Genomic DNA, 26,474 nt, shown 5'->3' on the forward strand with positions numbered 1-26,474 from the left:
AGCTCTAAAAGGGCAGAGCTGTGGCAGCTGTAATCAGGGCAATTGTAAAACTAACAAAGTTGTACAAGCTAAGTGTAAATTGTAAATGGAATGTAAATATAAATGTAAATGTAAATGAAACTTCCTTCCATCTGAGCTTACCTGGGAAGCCTGAACACCACTGCTGCACTGCAGGGCACTTCAACAGCTGCTTTTCCCAGGAGTTCTTTCCAAGCTGGGTGCTAGGGACAAGGCTTTGGGATGTTTGAGCTGGTTTCCATAGCACCACCAAAGCCTGTTCGACCTAGAAGAGCATTTCCAGTCTCGCAGCACATAAAGCCGTGCCGCTGCTCTGGTTCTGCTTCAGGTTAAGGAGGAGCGTCGAACAACGGAGCTGTGTCATCTGGGAAGGGAACTACAAGGCATGAGCAACGCTGAGGCACGTGGGGAGAGTTCCAGCTGGGACAGGAAGGACGAGCAGCTCCCAAGGCTGGGGTAGCGGAAGGGCACTGCTCCCACCCTTGCATCCCTTGCTTGGAGAGCAGGGCCAGGCCTGAGCCCGCAGCAGACACTGAGGCAGGAGCTCAGGCAGGTTGTTTATTGGCAAATAAGTGCTGAAACCCGTGAGCCCCCCCGCCCCAAGAGGTGCTCAGTGCCCTGTTACATCAGAGTGGTCACGATACCATTGGGGAAAGTGCAAAAGTCGATAAACAAGCAAAGTGAGTTCTGTCACACCGAGGGGAGGGCTGTGAACAGAGAGCTTGGTGCAGGTGAGAGTCTCTTCCATCCAGCTTGAGTGGAAAACCAGATACACAGCGGCAGGAGTCCTGCAGGTGAGCTCTAGCACAAAAGCTCATTATAGGATTAAAAGGCATACACACCTGAGCACTCCCTTGGAGCTAAACCACCACGGGCAGCCTGGCTTGGTTACTGTGTGTATGGCCAAGAGCAGCTCGTGGTTGGAGATAACAGCAAGTGGGACTGTCCCTTTCTGCCCTAGGATACACCAAGTCTGTTCACTGCTGCGATGGGAGGGAAAGCGTTACTGAAACCAGTGATCCAGGGGGAAATAAAGTCAGGCTAAAACATGCCTGGACCAGATGCACTGAAAGAAAAGCCTGGACAATCAGCACAGGGAGCAAAGCTTGTAAAAAGGCTTGTAAACTCTTTGCAATCTGTGAGCAGTTTCTCAGAGGAAATGCAAGCAAGATGCACGGCCCCTTGCACTGAGGTTTGATGTCTGCCATACAGGCCCTATGTTATTAGGCTGGTCTTCACAAGGAAACTCCCAGCTCCATTGGCCAGTTCTAGATGGAAGCCATCAGGCACCACGACGGTAAGCACAGCTCTTGGAGAGCCTCGTGATCCTGTTCTCCCACTCATGAGCAAGGGGGATGGGTTTAATGGGCTCTTAAATTCAGCTTTCTTGCCTTAAGAGCTAGGACCATTGGGGGCTTGGTGTGGGACACTTCCCACTGGAATGCTTGATGGTTTGACTTGGGGAATTCTACTGCTGAAGAGGGAGGACAGGAGGGGCAGACAGGCACTAAACCCACACCAGGCACAAGGGAAGTGTAACTTAAACTCCATGAGCTGAGGGTTACAGCTTGCTGGCCCTGGGAAAGCCACTATGATAAATGACACTGGGGTAGGGCAGGAAAAGAAACAAGTGATCAAGGAATCTTGCACCATCAAGACTAACCCCAAAGCAGCTGCACTGGTAGTGAATGAATCCAGTCCTGGGTGCCACCAGCCCCTTCCCAAGACCTTACTGTAACAGTTCTACCACTCCTTTCCCACAATTCCCATACTAGCAATGGAGCATCGACCCTGAAGAGAGCAATGGTCTCGGATGAAGAAGTCCGCATTAGGAGTGCCAGGAGATGAGGGGTGCATTCTGCTTGTACATTCTTCTTCCTGGAAACATTTAACTTAACAGTTCCAAGTAAGTGACAGGAACTTTCCCTTTCTGGTTCCCTCTTTCCCCTATGAGCCAGTCTGGATCCATGCCTGGCAGGCTGTACACAGTGATCATCTGGGGAGAGAAGACAGCGTTAGACAGGACCTGAGCCTGCTGAGAGAGCTGAGGAGTTCAGCCAGGTGGATGCTGAAAGAACAGCAATTCCTGAAGCTCATTCAGCAGGCACCAGTGCCCCTTCCCTGGAGCTATTGGCAGCTCTCAGGTAAGGAAGCTGCATTTGAGGGTGACAGTGAAGATACTGAGTATTGGGCTATTTGGTTAGCTGGCTGCAGCTGGACTCCAATAGGAATAAAGGAGTTACTGAGGTGATGTTCTTCAGTAGCAGACAGCCATGAGCACAAGCTCACTGCAAATCAGCGGATCAAGACTATCGAGGCTATTAATAGTCCCATCAAATGGGGCTTAGGGGCAGGAAAAGTAACCAAGACCATGCTGAGCACACAAAGGGGCTGTTAAACAGCTACAGCAACACTGAACCCAAAGGGAAGTTACGAACCTCATCTGCAAGGAGCGCCAGCTCGGTGCTGTCGGCTGCTTCATAGTCATAGAGGACTCTGGCTTTCCGTGTGCCGCTGGCTGGAGGCTTGACTTCATTTGGGTTCAGCACCCCCTCTGCCACGGCACTGGGCACCCCGACAATGGTGGGCACAACGGGGATGGTAGGCACAGCAGGGAGGGTGGCAGCAGCAGCAGCAGCCGGAGGAGAAGCAGCGGCTGCGGGAGGAGAGGTGGATTCTGCATTGCCTACGAACGTGCCTGAAAATCTTACACAGGAGAAGAAGAGAGTTCAGTGAGGCTGCAGGATGAGGAGCCAAGAAAGAGCTGCTTTCAGTGGTTACAGTGCAGAGGTGATGCTCGAGTTTCACCCAACACCTGCAGTGCGTGCATGCTGCCCTTCGAGGGGGGAAATGCACTTCTCAGGTGCTGAGGCCATGCAACAGATAATCTATTTTCTTATGTTGATGCCAGTGCTGGCACCCAACCCGCAGAGTATGAGACTGAAGCGTGGCACTAAAGCATGGTCTGGGCTCTGTGCCTGTTTTACTGGCTCCATGGTGCTGTGTCCTTGCCCTGCTCTCACATGCTCTGTGTTATCTGTTTAGTCTGCTTGTCCTTCAGGAAAGGGACAGTCACTGTTGCTGTTAAACTGGATGCCACAGCTGGAAGCTCCAGGCTTTCTGGGCTCTCTGGAGAGAGTCAACGATGGAGCTCAGTCTCACTGATCTCATTTACCCACTCTGCACTAAGGGAATGCAGCTCTGGCCTTTGCAATAAGGCGAAGGCTGAGGTGGAGAGCTCTTAGAGGTCATTGTGTGCAACATCGTACTTACATTTCTCCTTTGGAGCTGCCAGCATGGAAAAGAATGGAACGGGAGTAGTGAGTGATCACACAGAGGCAACAACAGCCCCTCCTGGGTCAGGCTGATGAGACAGGTAACAGACAAAACATCCCTGCTGTGCCCATGGGATGTGCAGCTCCTGCTGCAGCTGAGCATGCTCAGGCTTGCTGCTTGGCAACAGGAATGTGCTCCCATGTGATCTAACTAATTTAGAGGAAGGATGTTCAGACTCTCCAAGCCACCATGAGAGATGAATGCACAAACCCCACATGAATCCAATGGCTAAGTCTGCTCTAGATGCGGTACTGCCAGGGCTGGCCTCCAATCCGTGTGCTCAGAAGCTCTGGGGGAGCTTGGAGGGAGCTTATAACTTCTGTGATGTGAGATGGGGAAGGAGGCCAGAGCTGGGGGTAACCCTCAGAGAAGTAAGAGCCATTTCTTGTCTCACCTGCCCAGTTGCTTCTGCAGGTCCAGCATGTACTGGTAGCACTGAGCATAGTAGTTGGTCTGAGACTCCACAAACTCGTGGAGACAGCGAAGATGATTCACCTGGAGGGAGAAGGAGTTTGGGCTGTGAGTCTGGTTGCCAGGCACAGGGACTCTCTTCCTGCAGCTACCGCCTACCCCAAGGCAAGCAGACTTGTGCAGGCCACTATTTAACCGAGTGACTTGGTTTGCTTGAATACACTAATCTGTTAAACTTGGGAATGTCGCATAGGCACGGGGGTGATCTCGGAGAGGAGGCTGCTCCTGGCACTCCAGCCATGTCCCTGTGCCTGATTCACAGCTCTAGAGACATAACAACAAGGTTTTTCTGGCTTGGAAGCATTTTGAGGCCCACAGATGCCACAGAGGCACTGCCTGTGCCTGCTTCATTGTGTTTCTAGCTCGAGCATTCCAGCTCTTACGAGGAGGTAGCATCCAAACTTAGGACCTCTTGTACCTCTGCTCCCAGTGCAGGGCTCCATGACCCTCATGGCATCCTTCTAGAAAGGAGCCAAGAGTCCCCGTAGTCTCCATCCCCCTGCAGTTACTCACGTGCGTGCTGCTGATCCCCTCCAGCAGCAGCCGTGTCACCTCTGCCTGGCGATCAAACTCGGTCTGTGTGAGCCTCAGCTCGTGCTCGGCCTGCAAAACAGGACAGGGTGCTCAGGACAGCACGAGGCAAGGGCCCTGTTCTGCCTCTTCCAGAGGGGAGCAGCCACCTCCTCCTTCTCCAACCCCCCTTTGCACTGAGACAAGCGTGCTGCTGGCTCAGCAGGGCCCACCTGCACCTCTGGCACCCAGCCTCATGACCTGGGTGAGGATCCCAGGAGCCTCTGGCTGGGCTTTGACTTGATTCCTGCTTGATCCTGCATTGGATCAGTGCATCTCAAGACTGATGCACCCAGGAACCTCCTACTCCCATAAGACTAGAACATGAAGATGGAGGGGCTTTGTTAATGCTGAGGTATGTGGAAAGCCAGTCCCATGCCAGCACCTGTGCTTTTAAGCCCCTCTTTCTAAGCCTACAGGCACAGGAAGGTGCAGCTTTTGCTGGTATCCTCTTGATCACCACAGAGCAGGGAGCTGAGGCCAGGGAGCATTTACCAAATTGCTGTTACTAGATCCCTCTGCAATGGAGATGAACTTCCCAATCCAACCGCTACCCAAGGCTCTCCTTTGAAGCTAGTTACTTATTCTGAGCTAGGAGGAACTGAACAATGGTTAACTGAAGGCAGCTATGCAGCAGACATTGGGAATTCAAAGACAGATTGATCCCAGAGACTGTACCGGACAGAACCTCTGTCTCCCATCACCAAACAGCATATTTACCCTAGGGCAGCTCTGCAGTGCCAGAACACCCAGGTGAAGCCTTGCAAAGAGAAGAGCTCCAGAAGTCCTGGAGCCATCAGGAGCTCTGGTGCCTGCTCTCTCCTCCTGCTGCCAGAGGGCAAGGGGTGACAAGCAGGCAGCGTTCTCTCTAGCATTGCATTGCTCCTTAACACCAAGTGGAGCAGGCCAGGTCCCCCTCAATGTGTGCAGTGACCCAAGCACAGAAGTGATGGTCACTCAGCCACAGCTTACTGGAAGAAGCAGCCAGTCTGGAATGGACCCCAGAGGGCTAATGCAGCCAGGCTGGTGCTCTCAGAGCAGTGGCCCCATCGCTGGGCACCCCAGAGGAGACCCAGCCTTCTCAGCAGGGCAAGCTGGAGGAGCTGCTGCTGCCCATTGCATCCCTCATCTGTCAGCAGCGCTACCAGTGTACAGCTAAGTGAGAACAAAGAAATGCTTTCACAGCTTTTTAATCAGATTTGTCTATTTTAAGCTACAACTGATCTATTTTCTTGCATCCTCTGTATGAAAGGGATTATTTAAAGGAGAAAGGGGAATGTACCGGGGAATGCCAGGGCGATACCAGTGCAATACCAGTGCAATGCCTTCCTAAGCACCAAGAGATTCCTGACTTCAGTGGCAGCATTGCTATCTGAAACTTGTGTCAGGCAGACCCAGCTCCACTTGGCACTGCCTGGATGTGACCCTCTTCCTGCCAGCTCTGAGCAGTTGCAGGATGCAGTTTCCTATAAAGGCAGCGGTGGTCTGTGGCCTGGGAGGTCACAGCCTTGTGCTTCTCCAAAACATGGAGAACATTGAAGCTTACTGACATTGGTCTATCCAGCCAGGACAGATGGAGGAACAGAGCCTTCATGCCTAGAGCTGACTGCAATCAACTTGTTTGTTTGAGAGACTGAAGGATTTAAAGTACAGATGAGCTGGGGTTGCTGTCATGCACAGCATGCAGGAACGTGCCATCTACCACCTCACAGCTCAGGCTTCAGGCCACCATCAGTCAGGGGTGTTTGAGGTATGAAAGGCAATGGGATCCCAGAAGGTGGCTCTGGAAGCTCCATACCATGCTGGAGCTGCACACAGAGCTCACCCTGGTCTCCAGGCCACTAGCAGCCCTCCATCCATCTTCATGGACAAGTCTCACTGCCCATGCAGAGCCCAGAACACAAGAGGTGGGATCTGCCCCCATGGCTCCGCTCAGTAGGGTAAGCACAGCTCACCCAGGCAGAAACAACCCACAACAGGCTCCAAACCTCCCCCCTGCCCTCCTGACAGAACTGCTCCCTTTGGCTTCAGCTCTGCTCAGAGCTCCTGCTGGGACCTCAGAACAAGCAGGCAAGGGGCTACTAGAGGCTAATGCATGGCACATGCAAAACTGGAGCAGGCAGGGCCTTTGCCACCAGAGCAGAGCTGAGTCACAGCACAGCACAGCACCTCTGCTCTGTGACACCCGTGCTCTGCTCTGTGACACCCTCAGAGCTGCCTTTTCTCACACACAAACACACACCCAAGACTGCCTCTCACAGCAGGTACAGCCACCAGCCCGCAGGGCAGGCTCTTCCCAAGTCACTGCTGCACTGAACCATAGGGCTGCAGGACCAGGATGGGGCTGATGACAGGAACATCCCACTGATCCTCCCCTGCCTGCGTGCAGGGAAGGAGTCCACAGCACCCCCACCCCTGAACGCCAGCATCACCCCCGGAAGCTTTGAGCACAAGTTCAGCTGGGTACTTACTTTTTCCACCTCGTCGCTCCAAAGCTGTAGGGGCCACAGAGCAACAGGAAAGGAGATCAGTGTTGGAGACGTCAGGAAGCACTCGGCATTAACACCAATGGGGAAGGATGCTCCGTGGACACAGGAAGCCAACTCCAAGACAAGCTCGCCCTTCACCCAGCAGCAGCTGCCACATTGATGCCCCCTCCCCTCACTCCTGCATCCCCGAGCTCAGTTTTATGATGGGGGAGCAAGTCCACACCACCAGAGCCAGCACATGATGCTCCCTGCCAGGGCTGTTACAGCAGCTGCTCTCAGAGGGCTCCAGGAGGACCAAGCAGCAGAGTCCTCTGAAGAGCAATTTTGCTGCAGCCTGCAGGGGTTGGTGTTGAGGACAGCCCTTCCTTTAGGATTGTGAGAGGCAAGCCCACGGATAGGGCCTGGGAGATGCCATGAGCTCAAGGCAGGCAGAGGCCAGCGTTCCTCACCCACTGGTCCAGAGAGCTGAGGTTAACGGGATCACAATCCAGCCAAGTCTGTGCTACCAACAGGAGTGTTTAGGTACAGCAAGGAGGAAGAAGCAGCAGGATGCTGCCTTTGAGACAGGCGCAACATCACGCTACTCCCTCCTCCCCTCATCACCCATGGGGGCACGTTTGGGGCAGCACAACACTGCCAGCTGCTTGCTGGGATCTGGCTCCAGGACATGAAACAATTGACAACAAAAGTCACGTGCAGCAATGGGAAAGGGAGAGAAGAGGTAGAAAAACACATTGATCCTTCCCAGAGGTCCTCGGCACACAACTACTCCCTCAGCTCTGGCGACACGAATCACCCTGGATCAACTGGGAGCACAGCAGCAACACCTCCATCAGTGAGGCCGGGGGTGATGGCCTCTGAGGACCTCAGCTTCACCCTCTCACGTCACCTTTGCACATCAGGGATGTTCACCATGGCACGGCTGAAATGCAATGCAGGCACGTGGGAGCCTTGTAGTGGATGCTGTGGTGTCAGAGGGGGAACATGATCTGTGTAAACCCAAGGTCTCCCAGCTGAACCCTGTAGAGGTTTGCTCACCATCAGCTGCCTCAGGTGGGCTGTGGTAGCCCCAGGTGACGAGAAGACTTCACCAGCCAATATAAGGAGGAGCTGCCTGTGCTGATGAAGCAGGAAGATGTTATATGGGGTTCATCAGCTTGCTGTTAGCTCCTGTTCCATGGTATGTACCCTGAGTGGCATCTCCTCTTACCAGAGTAGAATTCTTTTGGCTGGTCCCCTTGTGATCCCAGGGTGTCTCTGTGGAGCACTCAGTGCTCTGAGGCTGGGTGTTTGCTCTGAGCTTTAGGAGGATGTTTTGTTACTGCAAATTGAGAGCTGGTTTAAATAGTGCCTGGGCAATCCCAGTCATGGGGACATAAACTCCTTCCCCTTCTCAGGCTAAAGGCTCTGGAAGGCAGATGGTGGGGAGATCTCTGTAGGCAGGTCCTAGCTTGAAGTGCTGCTCTGGCACAAGGCCTCTACAGGCACATCCTTGTGTTTTTGGAGCAAGGTTTGCTACAGGGGCAATGGGAACCATTCACTCCAGCTACAGGTCTGCCTACTTAGAGGCTGAGGATGGTACTGAGGCCATTTCAGGCCCATTTAATCCCTGCAGTAACCACTGGATTTGTAGCTTGATTTGTTTCTCTTCTATTAGCCTTGCTGTGTGATCTCCAGCCCTGCTCCTGTGCTGCTCTGGGGCAGCTTTACCCAGCTCTGTCCCTGGACTAAGGCACTGTGTGGCCCAAGCAGCCCAGGGAGTAGAAAAGGTCATGATCTGCACCCCTCTTCCTCCACCCCAGCTCAAGCCAGAGGAACCTTCTTTAAGGAACTCAATGTGTTGTTCTTGGAATCACTCCTAGGAGCATAGCACATGGCAAGTGGCAGGGTCTGAGAGAAAGGGATATTGAGGCTCATGCTGCCCATGTAAACCATATACAAATTCAAAAGGTCAGTGTGGGAGAGAGGAGAAATGGCTCCTCAGCCCCCAACACATACAAACAAGGGAGGTGCTTGTCTGTAGATGGATCTAATTCCATCTAAATCCCTCCTGTTATGGAAGGGGAAGAAGCAAAAGCACCATGTTATCCAGCTCTCCAAAACCAAACATCACTTTAGAATGCCAATCAATGCTCTGTAGAGGACATATGGTCCAGGAGAGAGCTGACCCAGCTGCTCCTCTGAGACAAAGTTGTTACCTGGGCACAGGAAGCCATCCCCTCCTCCAGAAAGGAGCAGTGCTCAGCAGCAAGCTGAGCAGCAACCACTGCTCTATACTGCCAGTACACACCGAGACTAAAGCAGCACAAGGACTCTGGCCTGGAAGAGAAGCAGAGCAAGAGTATGAAGAGCTCCTACCTTCACGGTGCCTGACCCCTTGGGGTGAGTGCTGGGATGAGAGAGCTGCTTGCACAGCTGTGCTGCCTGCATGGAGCTGGGGAGCAGCCTGGGCTCAGCACGTTTCCTAACTAGAGATGCCAATTGTTATTCCAGGCTGCAATAACCACCAACTGCAACCTCTGAAACAGATGGTATGGAAGCCACAAGGACCACAGCAGATTTCCTGGTGCGAGGCCTTGCTCTGCAACCATCAACCGTGATGAAGGTCAGTGCTAGCTGCTCACCTAGAGCAAGCCTGTCTCCTGGAGCCCTGCTCTAGCTGCCCTGTATCATCACTGCTGCTGTCAGAGCTTCTCTAGCAGAGCTCTGAAGGGGGACCACTGAACTGGGCACAGATGTGGCAGGGTAGACACCTATGGTCTAAGAACCCCCACAAAATCTACTCCTGTTGTGTTACTGTACTTGGCATCTGCTCCCCAGAACAGCTTTGCAGTACAGCAAAAGCAGACCAGCTCACAGTGTGGTGAGGGCTAGACATGTTCAGCTGAGCATCTGGGTGCTCTGCAAGGTGCTGAGTCGTATTATGCAAATGCCTGCCTTCAGGTCTGCTTTAGAAAGCCTCTGGGAATGATGAGGATCCCCTGGTCCAATCAGAGCTATTCAGAGGCAGGAAAGCCCAGTTTCTCTCCTCCAGTTCTCCTGGAGATCAGTTTTAGTCCATTCTTGTGCTGTCCTTGGAACAAACCTTTCCAAGGGGGAAGGCAGCACCGCAGGCTCACTGCTAGTTGCTGTAGTAGATAAAAGCTGAGCAATTACTACAGCATCACCAGTACCAGCTTCTTCCTAAGGAATCCCATCATTGAGCCTGTTACTATGGAAATAGTTTTCCAGCTACAGTGCAAAGCTATTTCTGATCCCAGCATCACTCTCCGAGAAGGTCAGGTCAGATCCCCCTGGGAGCTAACACTGATGCTATCAGCTCAGACCTACCTCTTTCTTCAAATGGGAAGAGTTTCCCATTAACCAAACCCAACTTGTTTCCATGGTGTTTTTGTTTGTAGAAGGCTGGGCTATCCTTTTTTTCCCTATAGATCCCACTTCCCAGCCCTTCCACTCCCAGATTAGTCTATGACCAGGCATCAGTGTAGTTATGAATGCTGTTTAGGAAGCAAGATGATCAGTTTTCAACATTTTAAGGAGCAATGTGACATTGTGCAATGGGGAGGCATGAACACAGCACGGAAAGTCAATTGCTTGACCACAACCACTCAGTGCAACACAGTAGGGATGCAATGGGCTGTTCCCCACCCCCAGAGCATCTGCCTGCAGAACAGCCACCAACAGACAGGCCCCAAGATGAAAGGAAAAAAATGATCTCTCTATGCAGAATAGGCAAGTCCAAACTGTCAGACTGTGTTTCTGACACGATGGGTGGCAGAGAGATTCCTCCACCTTTGCTTCTCTTGACCAAATACAAAGCCTCCGAGTACTGATCAGGATGTCAAGCATGTACATTGCCGGTGTACAGCTGGAGCCACCCAGAAAGGCTCACCTTTGAGTTTTTTCCTTTCAATTTCTGTACTAGCAATAAAAAAAAGTCAGAATATCCCCACCAGAAACATAGGAAAGGATTGGCAGAGAAACTGGAAAGCAAACCAAGGAGCCAAAGTGCCAGGCCCTGACCATGCACCCCTCCAGGGGTGATGTGCATCCTTCAGGTGGAGTCAGAGGAAGCCTGGGCAGCCCATGTCACATTAAAATGTTGAAAACAGCAGAGCACTGGGTCTGATTTGTAAGTCAGGTGGAGAGAGGGGCAGGAAGAGGTTGGAGAGGCAACATCTATGGGGAGGCAATCTTACCGCTGAGGCGCTGGCGGAGAGAACGTAATTACGAGGTCTAGTCTCCTGAAAGTCAGGCACAGCCTAATGGGGGAATAGAGTTTCATGTACAAGTCACAGGAGGCCACAGGAGTCACTTGGGCAACGGATGACAGAAGGGACCAGCATCTTTCTCCTGTCTGTGCTGGGAACTTAGCTCAAATTCTTATGGATGGAAGAGGGAGGTCTCCCAGCAGTCTGGGCAGTGGTGTGTGGAAGCCAGGCTTGTGCAAGAGGAGGTGGACTGGCTCATGCAGTCACTCAACCAGCAGGTATTTCTACGGTTAAAACTCTGCCTGCATTTACAGCTTGTACAGCAGCCAGTTGGAGTGGACATGAAACAGCACAATCTCAGATGCGTTTCCCCTTCCCTTGCAGCCAGCAGGCTGCTCGTGTCATCTTGGCTCAGTCCAGTGGGCAGGACCTTCCTTCCCCATGCTTCCCACCCACTGACCTAAAAGTGTCCCTGTGGAGGGCCCTATCCTTAAGGTGAGCATGTTTACTAGCACCAGAGCACCCTTTCCACAGTGCCTGTTAAACAAACATCTCGTTCTTACTCTCCCCAAGCTTCTGGGCATGTTTCTTCCTAACAGATCTGTTTTCAGTAAGGCGCATGGCTTAGCCAAAGCAGATCTAGGCCAAAGCCTTGCTGTTGCCAAAGGTAGTGTAAGAGTTTTCATCTCAGAGGTCAGAAAACCTTCAAGCCACCCTCTCCATAGCTAAACCTCTGCCCTGAGGCAAGAAGACTTAAGCACTCTGGAAGTTTTTCTCATTGGGAATGTAAGGGATCCAGTCCACTTGCACGTATGTGTGGGCTCACTAACCAGCACATAACGTGGTCTCTATTCAGCTAAGCTAAGGCTAGGCCTCCTCCTAGGATGGCCTTTGGCTGTAGCAATACCCAAAAGGATAAGCCAGCAAGCTAGCTTACGTCAGGACCATGGCACTGGTTCTATGGATCAGGGTATCTTCCTTGGGCAGCCTTTACCTGCAGTGGTTGGGCTGTGAGGCTGGCACACAATCCAGCTGTAACTCAGCTATGTTTTAATCCTCTCAGGCCCCATGTTTCCTCTGCCAGGTTAATCTCTTTGCAGCTCACCCACATCTACTTATACCCGCTGACCCGGTTTGCTGGGCCCCAAGCAGCTTGCTGGGATGAGTGAGCAGTGGGTGGCAGAGCACTCGGGCAGTCCCCACAAGAAGAGAGCTTCTGTAAACCATCTAGAAGGTTTGGGGATGGCTGGAGGAAGGAATAAGGAGGATTCCTGTTACAAGTCAAACCTGAATACAGGGAGAAAAATGTACCAGCGAGATCTGAGGCCAGCACAGCAACTAGGCTTGACTCCTCCCTGTGGGGAGATCTTTCACAGGAATAGCTTCTTAGGCTTTATCTTTTAAGGTTAAGAGCCATCTCCTCCCATTCCCTGGTCTCCAGGGAGTCCCACAACTAGTCACAGCACATGGGATGAAGGAGGCAAGCTGCTCTTGCACGCCTGTGCATGGAGAAGTTTTATTTGCAAGCAGTGGTCAAAAGGGATCCACCTCCCTCCCCCTTTCACTCTTGTAATGGGGAAAAAGGGCAGAGCCCTAGAGCCAGGAGGACAGAACAGCACCACAACCAGTTCAACCTGCCTGTCATTGTCTCTGGCTGCCTCCCTTCCAGGAAAGGGAGCTGCCACCCAACCCAACCTCCTCTGCTCGCAGCCAGAGGAGCCTGAGTGGGAGCCTCTGCCTCTCTTGAGCATTGCTTGCAAGCAGTGGTGATGGAACCAGTGCATGCTCCAGAGGGGCTGCAAGCAGCTGACGGATGCTCCCATCTTTCTGGAGCATCCTCCCCAGGCAGCCACAGCCCTGACCACACTCAGTACATGCTCCAGGGCCAGTCCCAATGAGACAAGGGAGATAGGAATTTTCATTTAAAATAGGAAAGAGACAATGAGAGGTGGCAAAGAAAACCAACCCATCACAGCACTGTTAGCACAGTCAATACTCACATCTCCCTCACACTGAGCAAATCACAAAGAAACAAAACAAAAAGGTTAGTGAACAAAACAGCATCAACAGGAAGGACAAAGCACAAAGTCTGAGGGAAAGGCACAAGCCCAGACACCCACACAGCAGCTCACAGGCCTGGGCAGCGGCACACGTGGAGGGTCAGTCACGACACAGAAGCTGTAGGAACACAAGTTTGCACTGCAGAGGGAAAGAGCAGCAAGAGAGTGGTGAGCTGGGAGAGGTGCCCTACTTGAGGCCAGTTTGGATGGAGAGGTGGGGCATGGGATTCCAGGTGTGTCACAGGGAACTGTTGTGCTCTAATGATGAGTTAATGTGTCTGGAGCAGAGGCAGCAGTTGTCCCCTGCTTTGTTGGGAGCTTCTACCTGTGTCTTGTCCTCTAGCAGTTAAGTGAAGCAGCCAGGGACCCCACATTTAAGCTAGGCTGGGTAGGAGATGGGTGCCCACAACAGCAGCTGAGGTTATCTTCTGTTGTGTGATCTCTGTTTCAAAGCAGAGTGGCTGAAACACGTTGGAAAGCCTGGAGTGACTCTGATCCTGCTTGGGGCACCCAGCCCTGCAGGTCCAGTGGGAAACCAGGCTTTTCTTTTCCAGACAGAGAAGTCCTTCACCCAAGGGTCTGGGTGCAAGTGAGAGGCCTTGGGATCACTTCATGTAGGAAGCAAAGAGGGTGAAAATGGAGGAAGCACAGGAGGTATCTGAATTCCTGCTCTGATTTGAGCTTAAGATAAAGCAATGGCCACCACTTCCCACTGAGACTGGGGGCACTTCAGAGGGGAATCTGCGATCCCTGAAGTTAACTTCAATGTATCTGAGTGACCTGACTGATGAGAGGAAGCTTTTCTTCTTTTAAAAGGGCAGCTATGACTTTTATTCACCCAAAGCTTTGTTCAGGGTTTTCCCCACACAGGCCTAAGCACTCTGTTAGACCTGCTCAGGGAGGCTGCTGAGCTTAGCACAGCTTCCCCATATGGCACGTATGCAGTTAGGGCTGGAGAAAGGGGAAAACACCTGGGAACTGGTCACGCAGGGAGCTGCAAGGGCAGAGGCCCAGCTGAGCAAATGGCTACAAAACAGATTCATGGCAGGGCTCCTAGGCTGCTATCCCAGAGACTGACTGACAAGGATTCCAGCCTACTCTGATTGCACCTTTGGTAGCTGAGCTCCTGGCCCCAGGCTAGAAGCAGAACTTGGCATGTCCTTGTGCCAACAGCCAGAGCACTACGGGATGGCAGTCTGCTTCAACAGGGTCCTCCAGGGAACCCAGCAGTGCCCAGCTACATCCTCTCTGCCTCCTCTACACCGCCCCTGCCCAGGAAGAGCCAAGCTTAGGAGATGCTTTAGGCCCAGGAACACCCTGAGGTGGTGTCAGCCTCAGACAGGCACTTTGAAGTGCTTGTCCCCATTACTCAGGCCTGTGGACAGTGGCACTAACTGATTTACCAGCCCCTTCTGCACTGCTCTGACCTGGCACCTTTGGTAGTTTACTTGCCATGGTCTCCCCAAAGGGAGAGGACAGGACTAGCCCGGAACTCAACAGCACAATGAACTAAATGCAGAGGTTGAGGGAAGGACCTCTTGGTGGCCAGTCTGACCCCTGGCCATGCCTTACAGGCTCCTGCAGCACTCCTTCCTGGGGAAGACTGAGTTGGCAGAATCCTAACTCGTGTGAAAGCCTGGGACTGCTGCAGAGCCTCAGCAGGTGCTTCCCTTGCACACTTCCCAGCTCAGCACTCTCTTGGCTTGCTTTAAGATTCCTCAGGGAAACTTAGTCCTCAGAAGATGCAGCCCTTAGTTACTAGCACAAATCATCCAGCAACCACTATCAGTCAGGAGGCAGAAAAGTGTCACGTAGAACTTTCCAGACTCTGGAAGCTCACAACTATATGTTTCAGCAGCTCCCCCAAGGGAGGACATCTATGGACGGGTCCGTGGCTCCTGCTCACAATTCCCTTGTGCACTAGACAAGGAATTCCTTGCCCTCCCATGCCTGCAGAGCCAGGACACGATGGAGCAGCCTAATTTTGTCCATGTGAGCCAAACCCTGGGCAAGAAGGACAGAGAGGGGAAGGAGGGAGACAGTTACCGCTGCTTTGGCCTCGGCAGCTTTGGCTTTCTTCAACCTGGCCTTGCAGGCATCCAGGTCCAGGCGGCAGTTCTGCAGGGTCCTCCTCTCTTTCTGGAAGACATAGAAAATGGGTAAGAGCAGACCCAGGACTTTTTGGGAAGGAAGGGGACAAGGTAACATGTAGGAATCAGATCTGTTTCCTTCTAAAAAATGCTAGAGAGAAAGAAGCATCTGCTATGTTCATCTCATTAGCAGGGGTTCTGAGCCTGGCTGCCAGGGATACAGGCTTGCTTTCTGGGAATAGGGCAGCACTAAGGTGCAGGAGTCAGGAAAGGAACTACCTTCCTCATGCACACAACTGGCAACCCTTCCCTGCCACAGAGGGAACCCTGAGGAGATCCAGCACTGGTATTCCTCCATCCTTGCATTCTTTCAGGGGAGAGGTAGAAAGTCCTTTCTTATAGGGAAAGAGAATTCTTCCAGTGCTGTTTCCCTCTCCCCCCACCTTTCTCATGTCCAGTGAGGTGAAACCTTTCCTGCTGCCACACTTACAGTTATGGTTCGCCAGTCCCCTTCCAGGAAGTTGCGCAGCGGGGTCAGGAAGTTGATGGATGCAGACTGGATGAAGTCCCGTTCTGCTGCACCTAAGCGCCTTTGAGTCTCTCCAACTTTTATCAAGGTCTTCCCTGCAATAACAGGAGACCTCAACTCCATGAGAATCCATTAACATTGTGTTGGCTTCAGCCAACTCATCTAAAGCCACCAGGTTCCAGCGCTGGGGGTCAAAGGCGCTGTGTATCCTGCCTGGGCAAGGTGACCATGCCTGTACCACACCAGCTTCAGCCCTGTCTACAGTCTGCTTTTAGCTTGAGGCCTCTTCTCAGCTGCTTGCAAGGCAGCTTTGATGTTATCTATCTGCTGAGGCACTTACTCCACTGATGTCCTTTTACTGCTCCACCTGCATGCACACAGTGAATGCTGTTTGCCTCATAAAAGAGGCCCAGGAACAGAGCAGCAAATTAAAAAGCACCAGAGCAGAAAGAATGAGTTAATGAGGCAGTGCTGGCCGTAGGTGCAGTTACAGCTGGTCTGCCTGCAACAGGACTGGCTATTGAACAGCTATTGATCTGGAGAGCAGTAACAAAGCTCATGGCAGAGGCAAGGACAGACGGAAGGTAAGACCTTCTGTGCATGTCTGCTGCTCAAAGAAGTACCAAATGCCTCCAGAAAGGGGCAACTGTTAGGATTTAAGAGCAGAAAGGTGCTCTGTGTGGTCAGGAAGGGGCTTGTTGAGCCTTGTAGACAAGCACCAACCTTTTCAAGTCTGTTTTCCTGTTCTCTTTCTGCTAGAGAAAGATTTCCACACTCCACTTGCAGGACACAGTTAAAGGCTGGTTCTCCTGTTCAGAGCCTATAGAAACTCTGCAACTGGATACCACCTTAGATCAAGATATGCTTAAACTGCTCAAAGCCAAAGCCATTCACTGCAATTCTCTGTCCAGGCTGGTTTAGAAAGCCACAGAAATAGCACAGAATTGTTGGGTTCTGTAAACAGTTCCATTACCTACCCTGGATCCATGTGTCTTTATTTCTTTGCTATCTCTGCCAGACTTGAGTATTGAGAATGGGGAGATCCCTTTCCCCACACAGCATGGAGCATGCTTTGCTGTGGAGTAAGTCTTGACTTCCTACTCCAGATAGGCTGTTTGCTTCTGTGCTAGAAAAGACCCTTCTCTGGCTTCAGCTTTGACACTAACAGGCAGGTTGCCGCAGGGGAGAGCAGGCCACTGTGCCCTCTTCAAGAAGCATGCTGCAGGTGTCTTAACCCAAAACAGTCAAGGGGATGCTCCCTCAGGAAGGGATGGATTCCCAGGGCTGACTTACCATAAGGTGTCCCTGGCCCAAAGTCATTAGCTGCTTCTGTCATGTACTGTGCCAGCAGCTCCCCGTTGGTGACCCGGGAAGGCACCTTCCGGTCAAGCTTCTCATAGAGGAATTCCTCTACTCTGGCACCTGGAATGAGGATACCACTGGTGGTTACAGGATGGAGGATGAAGGAGGGACCCCTGGAGCTGGCGTTCAGGGTAGCCCACCCCATGCAAGCCTCAGTAATGCACTGGATAGCAAGCACCAGGAGAAGGTGTCCCTTCCAACCCGCCCAAACTCAATGCAACAGGGCTCTCTGCTAGAGGGCATGTCTTTAACACCTGCAAGTGGTAGTTGTCCTTCAAGCATTAAAAGAAACTAAACTTACTAAGGTTTGGCTGTAACAGAACTTCAGTCTGACGCAAGATCTTCTCTGTCCAGTTCTTCGTGCAGTCTGCCCTGGCCATAAGGTTTTCAAAGTGGGCATCTAGTTCAGTCTTCTCAGCCTGACCCAGCTTTTCTTCAGTAAACTGCAAGAAGGAGGCAGTTGTTAGAAGGTCTGTTCTACTAAAGCAAACTAGCAGTGTGCTACAGGACTATTAAGAGACACTGAAGCTTCTTGTGTCTCATGTGTTTATCTTAGAGTAGAGCTAAAAGGCCTTCAAGGTGTCATTCTTTGTTCCTAGGCCTCTTTCATGGGAAGAGAACAAATTTTGCCCAAGAGTGGAACAAGGACTGAGCTAAAAACAGAGTGCAGGTTTGAGAGGTGCTCCAGAATCAGTAACTTTTAATAAGCTCTGGTACAAAAATACTCTAGTTGTGAGGAATCCATTTAAATGAGAAGAACCGCATGCAGAAGAGCAACAGACATCCTTCATGTAAGGGAAGGTGTCATCTCCCTTCACCTCCTCCTAACCAGCTCTATGTCCTGCAAACCCAGCAGGATTGGGGATGCCACTACCACCTTGGGAGCTGAGCTTTCTTCTCATCTTATTGGACAAGCATGTACACCCTGGTTTTGTTACAGGGCTTGTGAGTGCCTTCTAACAGCCATCACACTGAGAGGGTCGGAGCACTGCATCCCAGCTCTCCTCCTGCCTTGCTGGCAGTGAGCTGCCACCTCAGCATCCGACCTTTAAAGAGGCTCAAACTCAGGATTTAGACAATACTTCTAGCAAGTGACTCTTCCTCTAGGACATGCTCTGAAGCAGGGTACCGAGAGGAATAGAACAGTGTCTGGCTTCTCTCAGCGCTTGGATTCTCCCTCCCTCCCTCTGTGATTCCTTTTGAGTTTAAATTCAACAGCAGGGAGAAGCAGGCTGTCCAAGGCTTCAGTGTTCTTATCCTGGGCAGTAACATCTGACACAAGCGGGTTGGTCTGTCTGGAGGTGCAGCATCAGACGGCCTGGACACCCTCCCATTGCTTCCTTGGGGCATGTTTGAGAGAAGCGCCCGTTCCCTCTCATCCCAGCCCCACTTTCCACTTTCTCCTTTCAGTGAAGTTGCCAACCTCAGTGTGTTTCTAAGCTTAATTTCCTGTTTTTGACAGAACCAGCATCTTGTTGGATCATCCCAAAAGATCCCTATGGACAGCTGAGGTTGCAGTTGTCCTTTTAGCCCTTATTGCTGGCTTCTGCTACCACTGTTGAGTTACCAGGATGTGATACTATAAAATATCTGGTAGACTCGGGTGCCAAGAGAAACACAGATGAAATACAACTCCTGCCTGAGCTTCCACTTGTACCTTCTCTCCCCTCCCTTATCCCACAGCTCAGAGGAGATGCCCTCTTCACCGGGTTTCAGTCTGGTGGCTGCTGCCTCTCCTGAATGGCTTTCTGCCAAGCTCTGGCTGCCCAACAGCCCAGTTCACATCCAGTACAATGCTGGGAACAAAGTGAGATAAGGAGCAAGCCCAGAACCAGCACGGGAGGCAGGCAACCAGCCCTTAGGAGTCCTGTTACCAGCCCTGTGTAAATGTTCCTAGATGTCAGAGATACACAAGCCCTGCAGGTATGTTTACACAGTGACCTGTTTGGGTGAGATTCGAGCTAGAGCCACTGAACTGCTTTGCCAGATGTCTGTGGTGACACACAGTGAAGTGCAAGGACAGTCACACTCCCTCCTGCAGCCCAACGGGGCTGGAGGAGTCGCAGCCATCCATGATCAGGCATCGCTTTACTGCTCACTTCCTCAGCATCAGTAGCCCCTGGTTACTAGCACTTAATTTCAGCTCAGTCTTGCCCCCCTGGCTATTGCTGGACGTGGCTAAAAGCAGATTCAAGGTGAGAGGGTGTTTGTGCTGCATTGTACCTAATGTCTGCAATTGTCTTTGAGGGCTATCAGACATGTGTGAGCGGCTGGGGCTCTCTTCCTCTGTCGCTGTTGGAAGCCCAGGGCTGTTTTCCGACTCTGCCAGGCTGGGCTGAGTCACTGCCATACAGCAAACTGGGGCTTCCCAGGTATTTGGCATCAATTCTCGAGTCATCTGTTTAAGAGCTATAACTCTTTGATGCAAGCATAACAGTCTCTCTTGTCCCCCTTTCCCAGACAGCTTTTTCAGATCTCATCTCACTTTCAAGTCCAGCTCTTATTCCTGCAGTTCAGCAGCATCCTGCATCAGCATCTGCCCTGGAGCTGTCAAACCTAAACCTAGTTTCTTATCAGCTGAATTTAGTCAGCTTCTTACAGCATTGCTGCAGTCAGATCACTGCTGAAACCCTCCAGCATCCCCACTGCTACTGCCAGCCTCTTGAATCGCTCCAACTCTGGGGTCCTTTGCTCTGTTCCCAAGCAGCATCTCCAAGCATCAATGCCCTTTGCAGCTCTTTCGTGTAACCTACCCCTTCACCCAATGCGGTGGAACAACTTGCACAGCACTTGGCCAGGGAGCAGCCAGGAGTCAAACTCAGTTCTTATCTCAAGATAGGCAATAAACGTGTTTGTCTTGCAGTGCTGAGGACATGCACCACAATCACTGCAAGCCCGGGGGCTATGCCAGAAGGGGAGGATGGGCAGAGGCTCAGCCACAGCCTGTGGCTCCAAAGGGTCAGGCCAGAAAACAGTCTCTTATTCAGGCTCTCTCAGCTGGAGGAAAGCAGCGCTTGAATGTCATGAAGTGGGTGCAAGGGCATGGGAGGCTGTTACTCCATTTATACTTAATTCCCTTGGTGTCTCTCTGTGACCCCTGCCCAGGAATCAGCTATGCTGCAGAGTCCTGCACAGCCTGGGGCAGTTGGTACCTCTCACTGCAGGCTGCTGCAGAGGGTGCTCTATTCCTCCCCTGCAGCACACTTCTGCCTTCTCGTCTGTGCACAGGAAGCCACTGATCCAGCTCAACTTGGCCTCAAATGTGACAAATGTGACGGACCAGGGAACTCACCCAACTTCACAGCACTACTGGGGATACAGCATCAGGTGCAGGGGAGAGCAGGACCACCTTTTGCAGGAGCAGTGTGCAGTGAGAACAGATGAAAGGTCTCATGAAAACACGGCCAGCAAAGGAGACGACAGGTAAGTCACACCACCTTGTTATGAGCTGGTTCTTGTCTGATGCAAGTGGGGATCTGAGCTTTCAGATAGCAACAGGTCTCAGCTGCTGATCCCCTCTTAACCAGCTGCCCAAGTCAGGGCTCTCAGTGCAAAGCAGGGTAGAACAGCAGCAGTTTATGAAGTCCGGCTACTCAAACACTTCCAGCAGAACTCCCCCATGAAGGATTTTTATTCCCAGGAATTTGTTTTCATAACACTTACAGAGATTTCATTGTTTTCCTTCCCATTGAACAGACACAAGATTTCACTGTGAGGCCAAGAGGTGCAGGAGCAGAGGTGAACTGATCTCCCACATGCTCAGCCTCCTGACTGTAGAAAGATTAAAAGTGTTTTCCTAAAGGCATTGCTGTCTTTTGCAGCACTGAATACTCCAGACTGCTACAAATGGGGGTGTTACTTGGTTTTATCCGGTTGACTTGGTGCATATCCACCTGGGAGAGAGGCAGGCAGAGCATATCCAACTGCAACGTCTGGGGAGAACACTGAGCTCCTCCGTCCTGCCGTAGCAGAACTACTACATTTGTTTTCCAGAACCTGACAGATCATCAGCCCTGCCCTGAACCGGTTCCAGGATCTGCATCCTGGGATCACATGCCAGTGCTGAGAGGCTCCAGTGATCCTGCCCTGCAGGAAGCGTCCCTGCAGCTGACCCAGCTGAGCACCAGCCCCACGGCTCTGCAGGGAAGCTGGTGACATGATTAATAATGCAGAGCAGCCTTTTGTCAAGTGCCACTCTGGCTCTCCAGGAAGAGAAGTGCTGCATTCCAGGGCATCAATAATTCAGCCAAAGGTTGGGTTTCCTCTGGGAGGCTTGGCTGGCCAGCAGGAATGCTGGATGCATTATCTAGGCCCATGGGGGCAAGCAGGCTGAGCAGCACTTGGGTGACAGCCCCAAGAGAAACAAGACTGTGCTGGGCTGCAGTTAGGGCAGCTGCCTGCATTCACACCTCCCCTTTTCCTAAGAGAGCTGGTAGAGACACTAGTGGCACATCAGGAGGGTCAGCAAGTAGAGTTGAGCAGGATGGGTCCCTCTGTAGCTACAGCATCAAAAAGGCTCTGCCTATAGCCCTAGTGACTTAAAGCCATCAAGGTCAGGCTGTAGAACAGCACATGAATTGTTTTCTTTGCTAAAAGCCCCATAAAAGTGAGTGCACTAAAACCCCAGTGCTCCCACTGAGCTATGCCAACACCACAGCTGCTTTGCACAATGCAGCACAAATCGACTTGTATCTCTTCTAAGCTTGTGTGATTTTTGCATCCCTGTCCCCTCCAGCTGGCCCAGGCTGTATGTGACCTCTGCCAGGGTAGCTGCAGCCCCCTTGCAGAGAATCTGGTGGCAGAGTTCAGGCCCTTGTACCACTTGCAGGGTCCTTAGTAATGTTCCAGGTGGACATCACTTACGATTTTCCACCTTACATCACAAAGATCAAACCAGGACCAGGAGTCTTAAACCAGGAAGAGTTTCCTTCATCTGCCACTAGACCTGGGCTGTTGGATTTTCTGAAGCCCCCAAACAGTTCAAAATGCTCAGGCTACGGTAACATTTGTTCTTTGGGTGATCAGAGGCATGACAGAATCAGTTGAGGCAAATCTACCTCCTGCCTTGTACAGAAGCCACAGCTGCTCAGTCAGCATCTAAAAACTACCTGAATTTCAGCAGCTCTGGACAGGATACAGGGCACGCTTCAAGTCTTTGGTCACCAGGAGTCAGGAGAGCTAGGCTGTGAGCCAAGTGAAACTGTGCTAGAGGACAGAAGGAAGCTGTAAACAGGCCAGCTTGCTTTAACTCATGAGCAAGACATTTAGAAGAGGAAAAAGATACTGCTGTGGTGGGTTTACTTTCTCTGGATTCCAGGTGCCTACCATGCTGCTCTGTCACTCACCTCCTCAGCAGGGCAGGGGGGAAGAAAAGAAGATGGGAAAACCCCTCATATATCAAGATAAAAGGGAGTTTGGTAAAGCAAAAGCAAAGGTCATGTGCAGAAGCAAAGGAAAACAAGAGATCTGATCGTCTACTTCCCACCAACAGGCCATGTCTGGCCACTTCCTGGGACACAGGGCAGTTGCTCCAGAAGACACACATCATAAATAACCAATGCTCCTCCTTTCTCTTAGCTTTGATTGCTGAGCAGACATCATAGGGTATGGAATATCCCTTTGGTTAGCTGGGGTCTGCTGTTCTGGCTATGCCCTTCCCCAGGATCTTGTCTACCCCCAGGCTATTGGTGAGGGGGAATGTTGGAGAGGCAGCCTTGATGCTGTGCTAGCACTCCTCAGCTGTAGCCAAAACACTGCTGTTATCAACACCCTCCTAGCTACCAACACACAGTACTATGAGAGCTGCTATGGGGAAGTTAACTCCATCTCAGCCAGACCCATTACAACTACCCTCACAGACTCATAGGTGTGTTCCAAATGGAAACACGCTCTGTCTTGTACCTCTTGCCTTCAAACCCCTCTACTTAAGTCACTTGTTGCTCTCTTAACATTTCCAGCAACCAAGGTATCAACCCCCGTAAGGTCAGCAAACAGAGTCTATTTTGTCTATTATACATATTAAAGTCTGTTTTATCACCAGAGTTCAGGGAGATGTGAGAGTCTGTCTGCAGGAGCTTCGAGATAGAATAAGTCAACCTCTAGCTGCTGGTAGTAATTACATTAGCAGTGGGATAAGCACCCAAAAGCTGTACTCACACTTGGGCAACTTCACCCAGAGCCAATTTATATCAGAAATGACAAAAGACAGACACCTACAATTATTTCCAGACAGCCCGGAGAGAGCCTGGCTTGCAGCCTGTCTAGAACGGAGACATCCAGTGTGTTACCTTTGGAAGGAGAGATGCCAGTTCTGTGGGGAAGCTGGAGCTGTTGGCACAGCTTCCCCTGCAGAGGTTTGGGATCAGACCACTTACTGATTACTGGAAGGTGCATCTGGTCAAACAGAAAGGCCTTATTCTTCTTCAGTGAAGATGAGAAGAATGATCTGTTTGAAGTTTGTCTGCAGGTGCTGCATCCCACCTGAGGATGCATCTTGATGGCTGTGACTGGTGGTGTGTCAGTACAGTTACAACCTCAAGGAAGATGATAAGCCCTACAAAAGCTCTTTATCCTTGCAGCTGCTCAAGCCTAGAAGCTTGTTAAGCTTGTTCCTTACTCCCAGGGTAGCAAAGCTGACCACCACCTTCCCACCCCAGCTTCTACTCCCTGCTTTGCTTTTCTGAAGGAGATTATAAGAGATGCCATGATACCCACAGAACACTGTCTGGTCAGAGAGCTGTACACACAGTCCTGCTAAGGTAGTGCTTATACAGCTTTGGGGACATACCACACAGCTTTTGCCACAGCCACCTCTGTCGTGCTCCTGCTGGAGATGAGGACAGGATTGCCCACCCTGGAAGCTGCCCAGCTTCTCCTCAGGCAGGTGTCCTGCTAACTGCTGCTTGAGCTAGGAAAAGCTATGTAAAGGCAGCAGTGGGTTTCTGAGTTATTGTTTTGGCCTGAGAGAGGTCAAGCCTAGCCCAAAATACTTCATCTGGAACCTACATTAGGTTGTATTCGATAGGTTTCAAACCAGGACTGCTCCTGCCCTCAGCTTTTGGGAAGCCACCCCAGAAGTGGTATGCTGAGCACCCCTTCCCCCTGGCTGAGCAACACTAAAGCCCTTCTTCAGTTGGGGTTCAGCTCTTGCGTGTTGGTCAGACATCTCAGCCAGACAGCAGGAGCTAATGGTGTCTGAGCAGCACAGCACATAATGGCCAGTCCATTTATCTCCCAGTCGCTGCGGTTCCAGTAAAACATCACTTTGTTAAATGCCTGGAGATGAAGAAAGCATCTCCAGTGCTACAGAAAAGGGAGCTTATTCTAGGCAGGGCTTATTCCCCTCCTGGAGGACCTGCTGTGCTGAAGAGTGCTACAAACCCCGTCCTTACTGCCAGCCACAGACCCCAACTGTCACTTGTGGCTCTTGGTGGAGACAGGGCAGTGCTCACCCACACTAGGACTCCATGGGGACAGCCCAAACAGGCCAAATCCCCCCCCCCCCCATTACATTTCAGAAGGTGTTTTTCAGCCTCAGTAACCATTTCCTTGCAGTCTCCCCTCCTCACACAAACACCTGACTGCTGTCCACAAGTCCCAGGGCCCGTTTTGTTCCAAGGAATTACTACTGTAATGAGACATATGAATATTCATATACGAGATTATGTGGAGTAGGTGTCGCAGGCAGAAGCCACTATTTATAAACGCCTCCTTTCTCTGGAATCACTGCGTGCAGACACTGTTCTCATGCCTGTCTCCTTCCTACGCCTTGAAGCTAAAAACCACTTATCAGAGATTTACAATAAGGCTTAACATGAGATTTCTTTCCATCATTTCTTTCTTTCCCCTGCAACCAGGGTCATTTGCATGAGAACAGCATCTTAAAGCTTTCCATCTGCTCCTTCTTTTGCACCTGTAGTTAATCTCTCTCTTTTTCATAACATATGACTCATTGGCACGGTCGCAGGAGGTGATATCTGTTTACAGGAGATCGGTTCCTAAAAGAGCCGGAATGACTCCGCCACGCAGAAGGTTTGCAACAAGACAACGCTGCTCTGTTTATCAACCCCCACACAAGAGCCTTGTCTTCTACAACACGTAGGAACGGCCCAGTCCCAGAGGCACCGGGGGGAGTTCACTTTGCAGGCAGGATCCCAACCAGCTCTGACTGATCTCTCTCCTCTCCTGCCCAGCCAGGAGTGGGTTTCCAGTTGTGCCCAAGAAGCAGACTCAGCCACCACATCTCATCACTTTCTGCTTTGCTCCTCATGGATAGCCCTGTTTCTTCACTCCACAGCTCCGGGAGGGGGGGGTCTTTGCATCCCTCAGTGTTTGTGAGGGCCAGGCCTGATGCCACATCACCCTACTGAGACACTGCTTGCTCAACCTCAGCAGCTCTTTCCTATCACTTTACAGCACTGTGTTTGGGCAGGGCCTGGGAGCTGCTGCCTGCTGAGGGGCTGCGGTGCAGACCCCCTCACGGCCACCTCTGCCACACGCCCTTACAAAAGGGCCCGGGCACAGCCAACAACAGCTCTTTACAGGATAAGCTTTACCATAAGCACAACCACCGTTAAGAAAGCGACGTCCCCTCCACAACCCGCAGGTCAGAAGCCTCTCTGGGGCTCTCCTCATCCACCTTCACCACAGCAGCAGCCCCACGGTCACGCAGCACCGCTCATGGTGGCTGTTGCTGATGCTGTGGCTCAGACCTACTCATTCCCCAGCCTCTCCGGGCTGCGGCTGGGGCAGGCCCGGAGCCCCGGGCCCCATGGCGCCGTTGCCATGGCGACGCGCTGCGGCCCACCCCGCTCACCTGCATGGCGCGGGAGAAGAAGACCCCCGCGTCCGACGCCAGCTTCTTCACGTTGAAGTCCATGGCGGCTCCGGGACCCGCCGCCGCCTTCGCCGCGCCCCCGCTGTCACCGCGGCCCCGCGCCTCCGCCCTTTATAGCCCCGATCGATGCCCTCCTCGAGCCGCGCCGCGGACTCTTAAAAGGGCTGCGTGTCACCGGAGGGGGGGGTCTCCCGGAGCTAATCCAGCCGGGCGGGCGGGCGGCACCGCGGCTGGACGGGAGAGCCGAACCGGAGCGGTCCTGATGGTGCTTGGCTTCCCCTGGGAGCGCCTCAGCGGGCGGGGGAGCGGGCTGGGGCCGCGGCCCCTTTAAGCCGAGCCTCGGTAGCGGGTGGGAGCTGTCATCCGCTGACCAATGAGCGTTGGCTCCGCCTCCCCGCCCCTTCCCCTCGCTGCTCAGCCGCACTCATCCTCGAGCTGGTCCCTGGGATGCCCTTGGCGAGCCGGCCGCGCCGCCTTATTGGCTGGCGCGCAGCGCGCCCCC

At 52.1% G+C, this 26,474-nt stretch overlaps 1 protein-coding gene across 5 annotated transcripts; it reads right to left on the reverse strand.

The window, feature by feature from the left end:
- Positions 1–562: 562 nt before the first annotated feature.
- SH3GLB2 (SH3 domain containing GRB2 like, endophilin B2) lies at positions 563–26,161 on the reverse strand. Of its 5 annotated transcripts, XM_057401491.1 has the most exons (12): positions 25,952–26,160; positions 17,438–17,579; positions 17,068–17,196; positions 15,736–15,869; positions 15,202–15,294; positions 11,084–11,146; positions 6,867–6,890; positions 4,339–4,428; positions 3,749–3,849; positions 3,292–3,306; positions 2,457–2,724; positions 563–2,014 (listed from the first exon to the last, which is right to left on the reverse strand). In XM_057401491.1, exons 1-12 carry the CDS (start codon positions 26,012–26,014, stop codon positions 1,907–1,909), a joined length of 1,230 nt encoding a protein of 409 aa, XP_057257474.1. In that variant the 5' UTR covers positions 26,015–26,160; the 3' UTR covers positions 563–1,906. The 5 variants fall into 5 exon arrangements, with proteins under 5 accessions (XP_057257474.1, XP_057257476.1, XP_057257475.1 ...); XM_057401493.1 differs by lacking the exon at positions 11,084–11,146 and having other exon boundaries at positions 25,952–26,161; XM_057401492.1 differs by lacking the exon at positions 3,292–3,306 and having other exon boundaries at positions 25,952–26,158.
- Between the last annotated feature and the right edge of the window lie 313 nt (positions 26,162–26,474).

The sequence above is a fragment of the Pezoporus wallicus genome, unplaced genomic scaffold (assembly GCF_028554395.1).
Source record: "Pezoporus wallicus isolate ANWC-B61680 ecotype Strahan unplaced genomic scaffold, APGP_CSIRO_Pwel_v1 contig_8013, whole genome shotgun sequence".
NCBI classification, from domain to species: Eukaryota; Metazoa; Chordata; class Aves; order Psittaciformes; family Psittacidae; genus Pezoporus; species Pezoporus wallicus.